Source organism: Chanodichthys erythropterus, chromosome 7 (genome assembly GCF_024489055.1).
Source record: "Chanodichthys erythropterus isolate Z2021 chromosome 7, ASM2448905v1, whole genome shotgun sequence".
NCBI classification, from domain to species: Eukaryota; Metazoa; Chordata; class Actinopteri; order Cypriniformes; family Xenocyprididae; genus Chanodichthys; species Chanodichthys erythropterus.
The window spans coordinates 31,725,005-31,744,435 of NC_090227.1; the positions used below are offsets into that span (position 1 = coordinate 31,725,005).

Below are 19,431 nucleotides of genomic sequence, written 5' to 3' on the forward strand. Positions count from 1 at the left end.
TTGCAATTCCTGATGTGTCTTTCCCTGTGCATTGGTTTCTGTTGTACCGCTGATTGTTTGGACTCACAGTAGAGATGGCGTTAACCATGCCGTTAGTGATCTGGTCCTGTCTCATATGCTTCACCACGTCAAACTGAGCTGCTCTCTGCTTGGGGATGATCTGGTCGGCGATCTTCTTCAGTTCTGAGTTAAACTTCTTGAACAGATCTTCAAACAGCAGGGACAGGAGCTTAAGGAACACAGAAACAAAGCGTTACAACTTGATTCCCTGAAATGAGTACAAAAGAAAACCTACATGCAACACAACACTACATCACATATTTGTATTCTAGTCATTAACAACCTTCAAAATGATCACATCAACAGAAAAAAGAAAGACAGACAATGGATGACTTCATCTCCAGTCTTTAGAATCGCAAGTGGTGCCTTTTCTTTTTTTATAAACTTTATCTCGTTCTAAACCTCCGTCTCTCTGTGGTCTTATCACAGATTTAATAAACAGGTGTTTCCATGCTCTGATAAATTTGACCCGGCCTTTCAGATTTCCTTCAATAGAAGCCCCTCCCCTTGCGCTCACATTTGCATACGTGAAAATAAACATCCTCACCGAAAATTAATAAAGAAATTAAGCTTCCATGGCCCAGCCAGGCCAATTAGTTGAATGTCAGGGAATCGTAAATGAGGAGAAAGGAGATTGGAGGTGTTGGAAAGTGGGAATGTGCGTGTAAAGCTCTGCTGAAAGGGTTCCTGTCACTCACTAACTCCAAATCACCCACAAACTAATGTAAGCAAGCACGTACACACATAAACACACCCCACCTCGGTGCTGGTGGGGGGAAATTAAAGGACTTAAGACAGCGGTAATTACATTATCACAGTCGGGCTGGTGGATTAGCTCAATCGCTCCAGTCAAGGCGGCTATTCTTTTGTCATAGCCGGGCTAAATTATAATAAAGAGGAGAAATCCCTGAGTTTGGCTGGGCTGCAGTCGGGCGTTGCTGCCACATATCTCACCCACAACAAAAGCGGGCCGGCTGGGAATGGAGAGGAAGGCAGAAGAATAGGGGCACAGATGAAACAAAGCATTGGGAAAATAATGACGGTATTATAATGACAAGCAGAGAAGAAACAAAAGGGAAGGTGAGGGATTGGGTGCTAGCCAAGCCTGTATCTGCTGGTTTTGGCTTCTGATCAGTTTCATAAGAGGCCAACAGTGTGTCTAATGAGAGTAAAGACTGAGAAAGAGAGATCAGTTATGTTAGACAAGAGTCCAAAAAATGTTTGCTCGCACAAGCGAGACGGTGCCCAGACGCAGGTTGTAATATGAAATCTGCCGTACAGGAGCGACAATCTCATAAGAGATACTGAACAACCATTATGCGTTCTAATCTTTATTTCAGCTCCCAAAGTCTGTGTGCCACGCAGGATAAAAAACAAATAAATAAACACAAGCATTATCATAATTAACGGCCTGAGCTAGGAGGGGATGTCAGTCATTCTTAATAGAATTAGAGGGGGTGTGAATGGAAAAGGCAGACAGAGATGGATAGAGGAGAGAGATGGATGGATGGATGAAGAGTGGCACTGCACATGGTACTTTCTTTTTTCTAAAGTGAATATTTCATGAGCCTTGCGTTCATCTGTGTGAATACCAAGCGGTTGGAAGCATCAGTCAAGACAAGGGCAGCTGAAGTTGAGCAGGACGGCAAACAATTTTTAAGGGAATCAGGAATCTAATTAATTACACTATATGGTGATTAATTAATCTAATTAATCACAAATTAATCACATCAAATTAAAAAAAATAACCCAATAAGATAAAGTCATTACTGTGTTAAATGAGAAAAGCATCAAATAGACAAAAAAGTAGTTTTAAAAAGAAATATTTTTATATTTTTGATTCAACAGAGAATTTATTACACAATCTTTTAGGCTTCAACGGCCAACGGATGAGTAAATTATGATAAAATGATACACTATACCTTTAACAGGTACCTTTTTTATTAATATGGAAATGTCAATTTTTTTTATGAAAAGATAAGAAATTAAAGGTGCTAAAGAGGATGTTTTGTTTTAATACATTTTTGCAATATTACTTGAAACTGTCTTTACTAACTGATAAAAGACTATTTATTAGGTGCACTGAAAGGAATATTATTAATATACATCATTTGTGCACGAGGTAGGGCCTTAAAAACATCAGCCAATCGTTTACACGATCATCGCGTGAACGATTGGCCCTCCGGCTTGTCAATCACTGCCATTACGTTCCTTGTGCGAGACGTGCACGGCTGCGCTCTCCAGTAACTTTCCACACTCCACAGGCGCCGCATGCAATGTTTTTGTCAGGAGACAGGAGTAACAACTGCAGATTATGAGTTATCTATGGTGAGTCCAACATAATGAATCCACTAAGTGTGTGCGCGGCTTAACGTTTGTAAGGCCGATTATGAATGTAAATTGACAAACGCGTCCAGTCAGAGCCAGTTGCTTTCAGTCTGCGATTACAGTCGGTGTTCAAATTCCATGTGAAAGTATATAAATCTGCTTCAGGAACAGGAAAAAATAAATCGCTGTATGTTGAGCATAGTCAGAATGTTTTAGCTAGTCGTAAAATGTGTGCCCGGCTTAATAACACAGCGAATGCCGGTGGTAAACAAACACTCGTGCACGAGTTTTGGGAGGTGTTCACTTGAAATTTCAAAAACTCAGTCGACGAAAACATCCTCTATACCACCTTTAAATATGAAACTAAAAATGCCAGTAGGTGGCAGTAAATGAGTAAGTCATTGAGTCATTCATTCATTGGATTCGTTCAAATAGCTGAATCATTCAGGAATGAAGTAAATGGTTCTTTTTATAAATGGGAAATTGAATCACTGATTCACCCAACTGATTCACTCAAAATGCGATTCATTCAGAAACTAAAACAGTGTTGCTCGGAGAGAACAGCAGTTCTGCTCTGGCTTTATTATATTACATTTACACTTGTGCTGCGGGGAGGGTGCGTTAAATACGTTAATTTTAACACTTTATTTTTCCCCATAACTAATTCATTAAATTAACATGTTAAATTGCCAGCCCTTATTTTAATATAAATTAAAATGTAATTTATTCCTGTGATGTCAAAGCTGAATTTTCAGCAGCCATTACTTCAGTCTTCAGTGTCACATGATCCTTCAGAAATCATTCTAATATGCTGATTTGGTGCTCAAGAAATATTTCTTATCATTATCAATGCTGAAAACAGTTGTGCTGCTAAATATTTTGGTGGAAACCGTGACATTTTTTCAGGAGTTTTTGATAAATAGTTCAAAAGAACAATTTATTTGAATTTTTTTTTTTTCTTACAACAATGCCAAAGAAAAAGTCTTTTTATTAATTTAATGCATCTTTTCTGAATAAAAATATCAATTTCTTTAAAAAACAAACAAAAAAATTATTAGCCCAAAAGGTAGTGCTGTAGAATTGAGGACCTTATATACGTGTTGGTGAACGAATATGTACAGAAGTTAAGACCTGTAATTAAAGCAGATACCTGGCCAGCCAACTCAAGACGTTTGTTTCCATAGTAATCTCGATCGTCCACCTTGTTGTCCCCTTGAGCGAGAATCACTCTGCGTACCATCACAGCGAGGTAGATACACTTAGCCCGAAAGTTAAACTCCTTTACCTGCGAGACAAACACATAACGGGTCTAAAAAACAGCTAACAAACTATTATACTCTGATTTTAGCTACATATCAAAGAATGAAAACATTTAAAAGAATGAAGGAAGATTATGAGAAGCCTGTTTGAATGTGTGGAGGCCAAGAACTTTATGTTTACGTACAGGAACATGGGTGAGGATGGTAGAGGCCAACAGCTCTCTGGCCTCTTCCATCTTGGTTTTCTTAGGGCCGCCCCACATGCGCTGACGCCTCACCTTATTACCAATGTATTTTAGAGCCTGAAAGTAAACAAAAAGTGCAAAAAGACAAGTAATTAAGATGCAACATTTAAAATTTTCTTTTAAAAATATTTTCACTGTTATTACTGTTCTCTTTTATTCAGACTTGAGTGCAGCTTTGCTTTTTAAAGTATGTTATGAAGAATTAAGTTATAAAGAATGAAAAGCATAATGTTTTAGAGCCTCAATTAATAAGATTAAACGCATCAAATCAAACCATTTAATCTGGAGTGACTGAGTCGGTGTAGGGTTCACTGGCTCTCTAAAGGGGTATCAGAGAAATGGACCCCTCCTCTTTTTGGAGACACTTGCATGCGCACACACACACGCGCACACACACACACACACCTGAGCCAGCAACTTGTTCTGCTCCAGAAGTCAAAGGTCACACAGATTAGGCTTCTACATTAGACCACCCAGTTTGAGGCATGGATTGATGTGCAATTGACAAGTACTGTTCCTTAATGTTATGATAAAATTAATTAAAATGCTTCCAGTTTTTTTGCGAGAAATGCATTAGCTGCTATAATACGTCACAGCTATCTGAATAAGTCAAAAAATAAAAAAATAAAAATCTTGTTTTCCTGTAATATAGACTATTTTTGTCGTATAGGCACTTTTTTGAAAGAAGCCTCTTATGCTCACCAAGGCTGCATGTTCTGATCAAAATACAGTAAAAACAATAATATTGTAACATTATACATGTATTTATTGTCAGTTTTTATCAATTTAACGTATCCTTGCTACGTAAAAGAAAAAAGGGAAAAAAAATTGTACTGACCTCAAACATTTGTTTGTATAATATACATATTATATATACATATATACATAAAATATATTTATTTTACTATTTTTATTATTTTTTTTTTTTCCATTTTTTGGTCTGTCAATCAATTAAAATTTTTAATCTAATTAAATACGTGATGCATACGATGGACACTTTACAATCCCATGTGGGAGAGGATTTGTGAATGGCAGTGAATCGATGCAACTGATGCTGGTAGGTCATATGATAACGACAACATGGTGAATGTAGTACATCTGGATTACATTCATACTACACACATTCCTATATATCCTTTTTTAGCAGTCGTGAAGTAATTAGTTATTCTAAATAAGTACCTACTCAAGAAAGCAACCCGAGTCATTCAGTCATTCATTAAACCAATTCATTCAAACGAATGATTCATTCAGGAAGTGATCATCTTTACGAATGAGTCACTGAATCAACGTCTCATTCATCTCATTCTGATTCATTAAAAACCACACACTCATTCAGTAATGAAACCCCAGTTCTGCTGTGACTTTGTTTGGAACTATTTTCCCTGGCAAAATTGAGCAAAAACAGACAATACTGATACAATATTGTGTACCACATTAACCTCTTTACTGAACTGTGACTAAACTATAGAACAGATACAGTGGCATTTTAACTGCAGTCTAACAGGCTTCACAACACAGTCAGTCATTGCGCTGCATCATGTTCATAACTAAACTGCATGCAATGTAAGATGACATACATGTCCATATTTAACAAGTTATAAAGTAAAATATCTAGCTTTCGCCAGACTGCCTTCCATATTCAACTTATGAAGAAAGTATAACACCTCTCACAGTTCAAAATGCTTACGCTACATCCTATGCCTTCAGTTTTCAAATGACGAAAAAACTGATGCGATGCCAGTTACGCTTTTTTTCGTAAGTTGAATACGGAAGACGGCCTGCCGGAAGCTAGATAGCCTATTTTACTTTATAACTTGTTAAATATGGATATTTTTCTTACACAAATGCATCGCTTCACTTTCTTTACTAACCCCCCGGAACCGTGTGAAGTATGTTTATAATGGATTGATGCACTTTCTTGAGCTTTATACTCGTTGGCCCCATTCAGTGCCATTATAAAGCTTGGATGCGTCAGAATATTTATTAATATAACTCCGATTGTGTTCATCAGAAAGAACAAAGTCATATACACCTAGGATGGCTTGAAGGTGAGTAAATCTTGGGGTAATTTTCATTTTAAAGTGAACTAATCCTCTAAATATCCAATTCATGTTTAAATCTAAAAAGGCTGCCCCTAGTGGTCATAAAAACTATCAAAAACTCTTGACCGATTCTCAGTCCTACTGACACATCTTATCTAATTGAGGTCTGCTCTGGTCAATTGGTGCACACATGTAGGCTCATTAGTGGACCTTTGATGAGGCCCACACATTGTCACAACCACGTAAACAGACATTCACATCCGCTCAGACACAGGTTGCTAGGATGCAGATATGGTTCTTGCTGACCCATTGTTGGGTCTTGTGATGAATAATACATCTCAGATTCAGCAAACTGTGCCTCAGCATTTGATAATACACCTCAAAAAATGACTGAAGTTGGACACTTGGTTGTTGAAAGCTTTCAGGTTATAAACATTCAATGGTCTAATCTTTAATCAAATGTATTCGGTAATACTTCATTTTTATATAATGTATAATGCAATGAAAACCATTCTTTTAAATGATGGCAGACATCTTGTCAGAGGTACCTGAGTTTGGGTGAATATTTGTGCCTTTTGACACTCTTCCAAACTGGGAGCAAATGCAGCCATGACATGTTCCTCCGTGCCAATCATCTGAACTATCTCCTGATCACTCTCCACTCCCATGGCCTGATGGATGACAAAAAGATCAATTGAGAATGAGGTACTTATTTAAGGTCAAATAAGAAACACATAGTATACACCTGTATATTTACAGCAAAGTATATGAGCTTGAGGACTCTGCTCTGCTGTAAAGGTGAATATGGTGCCATAGGCCTCGATGACATTTATTTATGCTAATACGGGACTGTGGGAAAAGGACTGGGTGGATCACGGTGCTTAAAGGTCTCCACCCTTTGGCACGGCTGCTGTGTTGCAAGGAAATCCTGGTGGAATGTGCTGTGGACAGACAAGTGCAAAGCAAACAAGCTCGACAGCCGATTTACTCCGCGCCCTGTCCCTAACCAATCAGACCCATATGTTTAGAGAAAGCCTGGGGTGAGGGAATTAGGTTGAACAGCCATCATAGTATGAGACAGTTCTCTGATTTGAGCTTTAATGAAATACAGTTTCAACTGTCAGATGATAGTGTCGGTGAACAGAATAAACGTCATTACAATGCATAGAAAGGAAGACTAAACACAAGAACAGTTAAAATATCAAATGCTTCTTGGTTTGGTCATTTTAGAATGTCAAATGTATCATTATATCATCACTGACACATTTCTATTGTTCAGAAATACTTGTTCCTAAAGGCACGTAACACAGTATAATATCTATAGTGATTTCTTTCCAACATCCTAAAGACATTATGAAACATATCTGCAGTCTTGTAAACTTACCCCAAATATCTGAACACTACTGATATTATATTTTTAACAATACTTTTAAATTTGTGCAGTTAGTTTTCAGCCAACTTGCACTGTGTATTCTTTGCCAAAGTGCACCATCTGCTGGTTGGACTGAGAATGCAGCCTCACAGTTACATACTAGATTGTGAAATGAGCTAAACCATCAGAACTGCAAATAGTATAGAGTTAATTCAACTTAGCAGACACAGATACACAACCATCATGCTCTAAACCAACATCACCTTAAAGATGATAGCGATAGGTGCATCTTCAGAGAGGGTGTTGTGCTTTAGGTAAAAGCGGCCCTGTTTCACAATCATGTTGGTTCTGCTCTTTTTCTCATGTGTAGAGCTACAAAGAGACAAAAGATAGATATATGAGCACACAACTGGAGCTTTAGAGATAAAATTGACATTAATTCTACTTAACATTTGAATGTAAAACACTGAGCAAATATATGAATTAAAGCTGCTCTTTAAATCAAGTTTATTATTATTACTTAAATTATTCCAGCACCTGGTGACCGATGCTCCCACAGCACCTTTGCGATCTTGCTCCACAATGATGCGGTTCTTGGACAACTGTTCCTGAATGAGAATGACCTTTTCTTGCCCTTTCACAATAAAATAACCACCTGCACACAGACAAATCCTCGTAATATCATACTTATGCGTCTTGACCTGATCCCACACATATGAGCTTTAGATAGGATTATCTGCATTATACTATGGCATACAAGCAATGAAATATCACTGATAATATCACTGATAATCTACCTGGATCCAGGGGACATTCATTGAGCTTAGAGAACTCCATTGGGGTCTTTCCTGTCAAGACACAGTTGGAGCTTCGCAACATTATTGGCATCCTGTTAAAAAAAACAAAAAAAAAACAGAAGCTCATTTGAAATCAAAAAGGAAACATATTAAGAGGTGTATGCAAAGCTTTCAGCAACCATATAGTTACCTTCCGATTGGGAGAGCATTTCGAATGATTCTCTGGCTGCCTCGGGTGTACTCTATATCCACAGTGATAGGGGCTGAGTATGTCATATCTCGCAGACGACACTAGTGGTCAAAAAGCAGAATCATCATTAGCAATTATTGAGGTCTAGACCTTGTTCCCTTATTTAATTTTTTCAACAAGCTTTTAAGATTGCTTTGATTAAGAATAGTCATCACAGGTAAACAAAGATGTTACCTCATGTGGTGCCACTGGTCTGGTTACATTGAAACTTTCTTCTACGTCAGGCATGCCAACGTAGATATTGAGATATCTAGAGACGAATGAGATTGTTAACTAAAACAAATCATTTTCTGTAATTATATTAAAATTCTGTTAATTTGTTTCAAAAGCTGGTATTAAAATAGAATATAAATATCAGATGAAAACCGTACAATAAATGTAAAATATAGTGCTGCAACGATTAATCGCGATTAATCGTTTGCTAAATAAAAGTCTGTGTTTACGTAATATATATATATATGTGTGTGTTCTGTGTATAATAATTATGTATATATAAATACACACATACAGGTATAAAGTTTAGAAATATATGCATGTATTATAAATATATATATATATTTATATATATTTTATATTACATATAAACATAAGTATTTTATATATAAATATAATTTTTTTCTTAAATATATACATGAATGTGTGTGTTTTTATATATACATAATTATTATACACAGAACACACACATATATATATATATATATATATATTACGTAAACACAGACTTTTATTTTGCAAACGATTAATCGTGATTAATCGTTGCAACCCTAGTAAAATGTTGCTTTAGCAAATAAAAAATAGTTTTGAAATCCTTTATTAGAGCTATGTCACGATCATGAATTTTGCACTGATGTTTTATGTTATACAAATAATTGCGATTAACGATTTAATTCTGTTTTGTTCATGTCATCTACAGTGTAAGCCTAACACATTATATTTTGCTTGGAATCGTATATAATATAACAATAAAAATGATAATAAAGTAGGCCCACATGTTTTACTTTAATATTGCGAAAATTTGTATAATTAGGCAATCAATCAATAATCGACAGGCTTTATAAAAAAAACTAAATATAAATAAAAAACGAAATATATAAATAATAAATAATATTAAAATAGCACTAATAAAAGGTGACTTGTGTTTAAAAAAATGTGCAATAATGTCAAACACAAGTCTAACTGAATAATATCCTCACTTCAGATACCACATTGGGTCGGCATCACTCGTGATCTTCTCGTTCGCCTTCATGATCTTTTTTATCTGGAGGGATAAGTAGACATTAGGTTTATGCCACTTCAGCTTTATGGCTATATCAAGTTAGTTCACTGGGACAAAAAGTAACCAATATCATAATCTGATGTCATGGAAACCACAACTGATAATAAATGTATTGCATTTACAAAATATGAGCAGAACACTGGTACAATCCTTAAAAAAAGTCAACAAACCTCCACATTGATGAAGTAATTGAAGGAATCAATGTGCTGCTTTACTAAGCCCTTAACCTAAAAAAAAAAAAAAAATTACATGAATATGACATTAGGCTGTTTTTTTACAATCAAACAAGTTATTTGTTTCAGTTCACTTAAATATTCCTGTTGTGTGTCCAAATTTATAGTCTCTTAATTAATATGAGGTCTAAGGTTTTAAACTATTTATTATTTAAAATACTACAGCACATCTCAGTGCTTCGGATACTGCTTGACACACGCCATGTCTAGCCATATGCTGCTGTCAGATCATAGGTTTCTGTTTAATGTATCATGATGGGTGTCGTGTTTAAGCGGACAACTTGATTTTACCTTCAAAAAGGCTGGAAGCAGCTTCCACTTTTCCTGCAGTATAGAAGAGGACAGATGAATTACAGATGAATGAGATCAATGCCTCTCATTCATAACGTTTGCTATTTTTGAGATAACACTTATTCACTCACCTCCACAGTGTGGACGGGAGCAGCGAGCTGCTGGGGAGTCATCTCCCCAAACTCCTCTTGCAGCATTTCTGCTGTTAGATTAGATGGCAATGAACTCGGTTAATATAAAATAAGTTGGGAAACCATCATACATGCCGCAGTCACTCTGCAAAAACACTCTAAACGGAAGTTTGCGCTACACGTGAAAGTGTGAGGTGTAACATGAAAATCAGACCGGGGAGAAACACACGGGCACATAATATGTATTCCGACCCATTTTGCAACATTAAGATTTCAAGTCTGATAGTACCATATCGACAGGATTCAAAATCTTATTAAACGATAATTAAACCATCTATTGAAGCACAAAATGCTCTTTGTGATGCTGGAGCACATGTTCATCTGGTTTTACAAAAACTTCTGAATTTAAGTGCTCAGGTGCTGCTGTTATTAGAGCAAACGAGGGATACATCTAATAAGACATTTTAAAATCCATAGTAATATTTTTAATTCAAAATTTAAATTATTGTTTTTAATTGCAAAATAGAAGCATTTTCACTAGTGGTCTTTGAACCCATTGTAAGTGAAAGTGAACATTTGGTGTATAAACATAGTCACCATATTTTTAATCACATTATATGATTTATTTTTGTATGCAGTTATTGTTTGTGGTTTACTTAAATCATGCTGTGGTGTGACAAATTAATTTTTAAAATCATAAATATTCCACATTGTCTCTCATTAATATGAGGCCATGAATCTTTATGTGTAACAATTTTACAATAATTCTAAGTTGTTTATAACAACTTTATAAGTTGGCATGATACGCAAGTTGAGATCACCTTTAATTCACCATTGTCACATATATAGTAGAGATATTCAAATAAATATATGTAAGGAATTCTGCAAATAAACAATCACAATTGAATCAAGAAATTCTTTTTAATGTGAAAGCTCTATTTTCCATAACAGCAGTCGTGGTCAAAATAGGCAAACAGATGTAAAGGATATAAGAAATGACCATTATATGAGAAAATGTTATATTTGCTTGGATTTTAAAATAAATTGAGCATAGTGTACTTTAACATATTAGTAAACACAAGCATCTAAAATGAAGACTTCTGCAATACACAGCAAATATCTATGTATTTAAAATTACAATATGCATTTAAAAGATTTTTATTTATTTTTTTTAATGTGAAAAAGCGCACAAGCTACTCTCAGGTTAGTGTGGGATTTATACGTGTCTGTTGTTGCTGCTCAGCAGTTTGGGATAAGCGGTCCCGATAGAGCGGCCATGTCTGTGCACCACCATCTCCAGCTGGTACTCATCCAGATTGACCACAGCTGTGGTGGTCTTCTCAGTGGATGTGAGGAACAGGATGGTAAAGATGGCCATCTCAAACTCAGGGCTCACACCAACAAAGGCACTTGCCACTGGCTTGACCAAACCATGCCAGCTGAACTGCACGTTCAAGACATGGTCATCATCATCAGGCTGCGTGGGAAAGAAACAAATACCTATTCAGCAAAGCCTTCACACAGAACAATCTATTATTATCTATTTTAATGTTATCTTCGGGTTTATTGATGAAAGAAGTACCACATCATTGTTCTTGGCTTTGTAGCCCTTGTAATCAAGAAGATTCTGCTTCTCTTGCAGGTAAAACTGGACCCAGTTGTGAAGACCCATGATTTCTCTGCCAAACTTGGTTTCCCCAACAAACACATGCTCAAATCCACTGGAGTCCTCTCTTTTTGGAAAAAAGAAAGTGATGTAATTTATAATTAGAGCAGATAGGGAATAAAAGATGTTTCATGTTACATTGGAGTATGTTGCTTACCCTCCATTTCTGTCTCTATGATAAAGACGGAACCACATGTAGTACAACTGACTCTTAAACTGTCTCAGATCTGAGCGTGATTTCCTCTTACCAATCAGGTACCGGTGGGCACGCTGAGGGAGAAAAATATGATAAATATAAAACAGTTTTAACTATTGACCCCAGAATCATCATGCGCCCTTCAACACTCTTTTCCTTTTGTCATAATAAGCAGATTCCAAGCACAGGGTGTGGCAAGGAACAACCACAGTGTTTTGGTTAGCAACAAGAAAAAAGGGAACTTGTCTTTACACGCAGTACTTTAAAGACTTTTAATCCATTCATTTTTGTTGCCTTTAAAAAAAAAGGAGGAGGAGATTTCTTATTTGGTAAAGGGAATAATTTAAGTCATTCTGTACCTTCATGACCGCTGTATCTAAGATAGCATCCAGAAAGGAGTTATTTTCGGTCACCTCCTCAGTGGTCACCCTCTCTGCCACACCAGTGGACGCCTCATAGTTGTCCAAAAGCTTCATGAAACCTGTTGAGAAGTGAGAAAAAAACCTTCCTGTACTTTATTTCTTCACCATTTTGTGAAATTTTATTATAGGGATATTCACCCAAAAATTAAAATTCTGTCATTATTTTCTCACCCTCAAGAGTTCCAAACCTGTATGAATTTCTTTGTTCTGTTGGTAACCAAACAGATTCTTCAAAAATATCTTCCTCTGTGTTCAGCAGAACAAAAAAATTCATACAGGTTTGGAACTACTTGAGGGAGAGAAAATTATGACAGAATTTTCATTTTTGGGTGAACTATCCCTTTAAAGTCTCAAATACTTCAAAAACAAAGCAGAAAGCCAAAACTTATGCTCCTCAAGCTCAAAATATTTACTATTTTTTTGTATGTTAATTAATGTGCCTTACAAAACTGGTATATTCCCTGTCTTGCATTGTAAATGTGAAAAAAAATGTGTTATAAAAAAATTTCATCATGTACATTTTGCTATCCTTGTCCAAAATAGGTAATGTGATTTAAAGGTGCAGTATGTAATATTTTCTGTCCGCTAGAGGTCGCTAGAGGCCTATTCAAAACAAAGGTGTAGCTTGATGACGCCACGTTTGAGCGCGGAATCTTGGGACATGTGGTCTTCACCTATACGGCCGGTGGAAAATAATAGGGATAGGACTCGGGAAGAAATCATGTTCATGGATGCGATTATTAACGTTAATGTAGTATGAAGCAGAGCAGGACCGAGTGTTGTGAGAGCTGAACGAGGCCGCTGGAGCAATTGCGCAACACACGCCTCATGAGCAGCAGAACTTTTATTTTGACACAGTCGCCGGCGCTGCTTCCGCTTTTCCGGTCATGAGTATGAGGTAACGCAGCTCTGTTTATCATATTAGATACATTTGAGTGTGATGAAAATTATGTTATAATGTTACTCTGTGCGCTCGCTCGGCGGCTGCAGTGAGACACTGTTACACACTGCAGTAAGCTAGATCGATTTTAGAATACCATATTAAATGCTGGATGGCTTGTGTTGATAAATGGCATACAATTAATTTAAACGTATTGTTTGATGGAAAAATTCTGTATTATACTGTTACTAAAAATAAAGTTGCATCTGATTATGCTATGTTAGCTACTTGACAAAATAGTGTTTTTGGCATGGTAAAGCATGGTACTCACAAAAAAAAAAATCAAGAAAATTAGATTTAAACTATAAGACTAAACATGTTGCGCTATATAACAATAATTTGTTTTCTGTCTATAAATATATCAAAAAAGTTGTTCCCTTGTCTATTAAAACATGTAAATATTAAAGCATCTTTGGCGTTTCCATGGTTTCTACAAAATAAAATCGAAAACCGAGGGTAACGCGGGTATGACGCAATTGACAGACGACTCCAAACATGTCCCGGAGCCTTGGTTAAAATTGTGAGTTTCTCACGATTTACAAATAGTTGCAAACATTTGGGATATTGTAAGTACTCAAGTGAACAAAATATATAACACTTGCCTAGTGGTTTTTGTATATTTTACTGCAAAAATCTTACATATTGCATCTTTATAGTTTACATGCATGAGGGTTAAAAAATTTAATTTCGGATTCAATTTTTTCTGGTAAAATGTTGCATAAAGCAACCAATATATAAGCGATCAAAAATAGGGACTGAATGCAGCATAAACCAGCAGTCAAAATTCCACCAATCAACTTTAAAGAAGAACTGCCTGCCTAAACACGCAACTCTTGGTGTGTCTCTATTAAATGTTTTTAGCACAGCTTTTCTTTGTTGCAAACTGACAGAATGATTAAAAAGGGTTAGAAGCTTTTTTATTTAGCTGTTGCATATTACAAAAGAAACATACGTGCATAAGTGGTAATGTTGTTCAATTTGGCCTCATCGACACTGGAAAACAGTGGGGATGAGGCATGGTCTACCGCACTTGTGCTTCCCTGTGGTATGTAACCAGCTTTGCCCTAAAAGAAATGTTAGATGTTTTAATGTAATACATGATTTGTCACTATACTTCATATTGTGGGACATTAGAAAATACTGACACCTGTAGTGTGATTTTGTAATCAGTTCCAGGCTTCAGCCGATTCACATCCAGCTTCCAGAGCTCATTGAAAATATTCGAAAGCTCCTGGTTGACAGTTTGACTAAGTGTGTAGGGGGGAAAAAAGTGAATTGTATAAATTGTATAAAAGTTTTCAGATAAAGACCATTGCATTCATGTAAAAAATTAAAAGCAATTAATTAAAATAATTTACCTTGCTGCATCACAGGGATTAAACAGTGCCAACAGCACAAGGATCCATCCACAATCATACCTGCAACATACAAACATAATATGTTCTGAGTTTGTTTGTACAGTATATTTCATGGCAGCTACCTACTTAAATTGACATATATTATGCAATGATATAATTTACGTTTATAAAATTTAACCTGCTGGGGCTTATAGTAAAGAGAAATGCGATATTAAAGCGCAGAAGTTAAAAGCAAAGGATATTCTAATAAATTATTAACGCTAAACACATGAAATTACTAACACAAATGCGACTTTAGAGGTCCCAAAAACAATATAATAAACATCATCACGTTAAACTGAATGACCTTTTGTAAAAACATTCTGCTTTTTAAAATTATGTTTAAAGACGTACAAGCGTAAATGCCAAACGTAAAAAAGTGTTTAACTTACCGCCTGCGCATGGTTAAGGCTATGAAGAGAGCAACGTTACACAGACGAAAACGAATTTGTGTGGTTTTCATATAGCACGCCCTGTGAAGTGACTCTTGACGATGTTCTCATGCCTGAATACACCCAAACACATTGTCTGAGTTAACCATTTGCATTATAGAAAAAGAATAATGGAGTAGAACGAAAATGTACACCAAAATGGGCGGGGCTTAGGGGAAGTTGCCTATGATTGGTCGAGAACGGTAGACACTGTGTATTTTTTACAATTATTTACCATTTTAATTTTATTTTCATTATTTAGGGTTAAACTATTCTACAGAACGCCGAAGAAGCAGTACGCAGCACTTTATCACAAGGTAAAAATTACTTTAAAATTTTTAATAGAGACAACAAAGGAAGATTCCCATTTGTATATCAGATAAAAGTGTGAATGGAAACGATGATAAATTTCAGTGCACAAATATAATTAATAAAACAGGAAACAGTCACGAAGTACAAGGACTTAATCATTTCATCAGTTTATTTCTAAAAACTGAAAGCAAAAACAGGATACAAGGTATAACCTGAGTAAAAAACCTGATATTGAAAGCATGAAAGAAATTAAGTTATATCAACATATCACCTATAAAAGGAAATAACAACATGGACTTATTATAAAATACTAGTGAGCAGCTATCTAGACTGTCCAACAGATGGCGCTGTTTATCAACTTATGGACAGTTCTTTATATTTGGGACAAAATATACCAAATTTCCCCCCCAAAATAGTTACTGCAATTATTGTAAATAGAAATCGCTATGGGAACTTTAGGATTTAGTTACACTTAGTCAAGCTAGTTAGCTTGTAAATATTTGCAAGAATGTGCATTCAAAGTGCATTATACTTCATTATTTTATGTCATACACCATTGGTTGTCGAATTTACTAATTGACACGCGAATATAACAAGCAAAGCCTGCATGCTTTCAGTGTTTTATTCACCTTTGAAAACGAGCAAAAGTCAATTAATTACAAACATGTAACTCTGAAATGGTTATGAGTGGCACTATATTTTAAATACATTATTCAGGTGCTTACAATTTTGTGCACATGCCAGTATTGCATTAAAGATTCATGCTACATGATAGCATTTCCATACACGAGAACATTATTGCTATCCTTTAAGTACTGCAGCAGTGGAAAAATAATTCACAATGAACTTTTATTAAAGTAACAATATTTTATCCAAATGAGATTTAAATAACATGCAAACCTTTACAAATTGGATGTAAAATATATTGTACAGAGTTTTGCATGCAAATGCGTGAAGCATATGCTGTATCAATGCATGTACTGGCTTTATAAATTGTACAGGTCGAAAACAACTAACAAAAAAAAAAAAAAAAAAAAAACTCCAAACGTTTATATTTAAGACTGCACCTAGAGCTTTCATTTGAAATATTGATGATACATGCTAGTTTCATTATTGGCAGTGTACAACTTCAATCTATTAACAATTTAATAAAATATATCTTTGATTTTGACTGAAAGTGTCACTGTGCTCTTCTGCCACCATAACTGGCACAAACATGTCACAGATTTTATTTTAGACCAGCAAACTACAGTAGGACTGCTACTCATATCATATCGATCCACAAAAACAAACATGACCACTAACAATCTGATTAAAAAAACAGGGCAGACATTCTTCCATCTACCTTCGGGAGACATAATAATTCATCAAAATGTTCTTAAAAGGCAACTGAAATACTTTAAAATGGTGTTTTGATGAGTTGACGTGGCTGTGATTGATATATTTGGCATTCAGATGGAGGTGCGGTTGTTGACAGAGGAATTGGCACAGTCACTTCTGATTAAAGCAGCAGCACTAGGGGTGAGAGCGTCCCTGCAGTACCCTCACACGTTGGAGTCATCATCCTTCATGTTGGCATTGGGAAATGACGTGGAGATCTCCTTGAAGAACTCATCCTCTTTCAGCATACTCTGAGTAAAGAACACATAACACACAGTTGAGGCTCAAGCACTATATACACAGTATATACACTCTAAAAAGTAATTCATGGGACCGGTTACCACTACTTAAATAAATGCATGGTTGCAAGTTAAAAAAGTAATTTATTGTTTTAATTAAACCTTTTTTTATCATGTTGATCATTACATCAACTTAATATCATCTGTAATTTAAACAAAAAAAACAACAACAACAACAATAAAAAAACAGGTTGTATTATCTTAATGAAATTGTCTTGATAATGGATTTCTAGTTGCCAGCATGCTCTGAATAGGACTGGATAAGGAGAATAAATGTTGAAATTAAGTGTTGATTTATTTGTTTTTAATGAAGGGAAAGACCTGTTAGTGTTTAATGCTGCTAGGTTTGACATTAAAAGAGTTTTTGTGGTTACCATTGTTCTGAAGAATTGATATAGTTATATAAGTTATGTTAGCGTTTGCTATGATAGCTGTTGATTTTAACTGAAATTGGTAAGATTAAAGGTGCTAAAGAGGATGTTTTGTTTTATAAATTTTTGCAATATTACTTGAAACTGTCTTTACTAACTGATAAAAGACTATTTATTAGGTGCACTGAAAGGAATAATATTAATATACATCATCTGTGCACGAGGTAGGGCCTTAAAAACATCAGCCAATCGCGTAAACGTTTGGCCCTCTGGCTTGTCAATCACTGCCGTGACGTTCCTTGTGCGAGACGTGCACGGCTGCACGCTCCAGTAACTTTCCACACTCCACAGGCGCCACATGCAATGTTTTTGTCAGGAGACAGGAGTAACAACTGCAGATTATGAGTTACCTGCGGTGAGTCCGACATAATGAATCCACTAACACGACACAGCGAATGCCGGTGGTAAACACTCGTGTTCCAATACTCGTGCACAAGTTTTGGGAGGCGTTCCCTCGAAACGAGCTGTGAAGGAGGGGGGTTGTTCTTATGCATGCGCTCATTTCAAAAACTCACTGACAGTCTTTGGTTTCTCAGTCGATGAAAAGATCCTCTTTAGCATCTTTAATGCTGCCTTCACATGCTATAGGAAATATAGAATAGCTTATCGTATTCAAGCTTGCACATGAGATGGCGTTCATGTGCACATTTTTTTACCTAGGAAACGTGTATTTATGGTAATTCCGAGTTTGTGTTTATGCTACAAATTATTAAATTCCTCTAATTCAATCTAACTTGTTGGTTGAACATAAATTCACTCAAATTTGTCAAAAACTGTTGCGTTAATGTTTTTTGTTGAGCCAACACATTATTTTTTAGTGTATAAAGCAACACAAGTGAGATCAGATGTGCAACTGCATGTTACCGTTAAGTTGTTGATGCCCTCAGAGAAAGCGCCAATCTGCCTTACTGTCCCCTCAGAGTCCTCCATCTGGATCAAAAACAATGCAAAGAGGAATTAAGGTCGATTAAGGTTCTTGACTATCGATTAATCAACTGAACATACAATTCCAGTCAAACATTTGGAATAATTAACTTTTATGGTTACCAAGGCTGCATTTGTTTGATCAAAAATACAGTAAAAACCGTAATATCGGGAAATATTATTGTAATTTAAAGGAACTGTTTTCTAATGTAATATATTTTAGAATGTATTAAATTTATGCCTGTGATGGCAAAGCTGAATTTTCAGTCTTCAGTGTCACACGATCCTTCAGAAATCATTCTAATATGCTCAATTATTATTGATGCTCAATTATTTGTTTTTTATTATTATCAATGTTAAATATCTGGTTTTACTGCATAATCATTTTTGTGAAAACCGTGATACATTCTTTGTTCTTTGATGAATAGAGAGTTCAAAACAATAGCATGAAGCTGAAATGGAAATTTTTAGTAATATTATAAATGGTTTTACGGTCACTTTTGATCAAATTAATGCATCCTGCAAAGTAAAATTATCAATTTCTTTCTTTCTTTTTTATCTTATTTACCCTAACTTTTGAAAGGTCATCATGGTTTTCACAAAAACATTAAGCAGCACGACCATTTTTTTGATGACCAAAATCAGCATATTAAAATGATTTCTGAAGGATCATGTGACACTCAAAACTGGATTAATGATGCTGAAAATTCAGCTTTATCATCACAGGAATACATTACATCTTAAAATAC

The 19,431-nt window shown here is 35.6% G+C and overlaps 3 protein-coding genes across 15 annotated transcripts in view; all 3 read right to left on the reverse strand.

Moving 5' to 3' along the window:
* The window catches only part of polr3b (polymerase (RNA) III (DNA directed) polypeptide B), a 33,456-nt gene extending 23,003 nt beyond the window's left edge, over window positions 1-10,453 (reverse strand). For 3 of the 5 annotated variants that reach the window (XR_010895520.1, XM_067390186.1, XM_067390185.1), the window contains exons 1-13: window positions 10,285-10,453; window positions 10,154-10,186; window positions 9,800-9,856; window positions 9,547-9,611; window positions 8,528-8,603; window positions 8,294-8,394; window positions 8,104-8,195; window positions 7,844-7,961; window positions 7,570-7,678; window positions 6,483-6,605; window positions 3,833-3,949; window positions 3,539-3,673; window positions 68-229 (exon numbers count right to left, since the gene is read on the reverse strand). Coding sequence is in view for 4 of the 5 variants with exons in the window: in XM_067390186.1 (XP_067246287.1) it covers window positions 68-229; window positions 3,539-3,673; window positions 3,833-3,949; window positions 6,483-6,605; window positions 7,570-7,678; window positions 7,844-7,961; window positions 8,104-8,195; window positions 8,294-8,394; window positions 8,528-8,603; window positions 9,547-9,611; window positions 9,800-9,856; window positions 10,154-10,186; window positions 10,285-10,350 (1,254 nt within the window). In the remaining variant the exon portion in view is untranslated. Of the gene's footprint in view, window positions 1-67; window positions 230-3,538; window positions 3,674-3,832; window positions 3,950-6,482; window positions 6,606-6,691; window positions 6,815-7,569; window positions 7,679-7,826; window positions 7,962-8,103; window positions 8,196-8,293; window positions 8,395-8,527; window positions 8,604-9,546; window positions 9,612-9,799; window positions 9,857-10,153; window positions 10,187-10,284 lie in introns of those variants that run through there. The other 2 variants (XM_067390187.1, XM_067390188.1) reach the window with 2 other exon arrangements.
* A 761-nt stretch (window positions 10,454-11,214) lies between these two features.
* Window positions 11,215-15,489, reverse strand: endouc (endonuclease, polyU-specific C). The gene is made up of 8 exons (XM_067390217.1): window positions 15,298-15,489; window positions 14,867-14,926; window positions 14,656-14,755; window positions 14,461-14,572; window positions 12,506-12,627; window positions 12,108-12,220; window positions 11,867-12,017; window positions 11,215-11,761 (listed from the first exon to the last, which is right to left on the reverse strand). Exons 1-8 carry the CDS (start codon window positions 15,366-15,368, stop codon window positions 11,501-11,503), a joined length of 990 nt encoding a protein of 329 aa, XP_067246318.1. The 5' UTR covers window positions 15,369-15,489; the 3' UTR covers window positions 11,215-11,500.
* A 1,176-nt stretch (window positions 15,490-16,665) lies between these two features.
* The window catches only part of ppfibp1b (PPFIA binding protein 1b), a 30,618-nt gene continuing 27,852 nt past the window's right edge, over window positions 16,666-19,431 (reverse strand). For all 9 annotated transcript variants that reach the window (XM_067390197.1, XM_067390196.1, XM_067390198.1 and 6 more), the window contains 2 exons: window positions 18,623-18,688; window positions 16,666-17,279 (listed from right to left, as the gene is read on the reverse strand). In XM_067390197.1, the coding sequence (XP_067246298.1) occupies window positions 17,193-17,279; window positions 18,623-18,688 (153 nt within the window). In that variant the 3' untranslated portion in view covers window positions 16,666-17,192. The remainder of the gene's footprint in view (window positions 17,280-18,622; window positions 18,689-19,431) is intronic.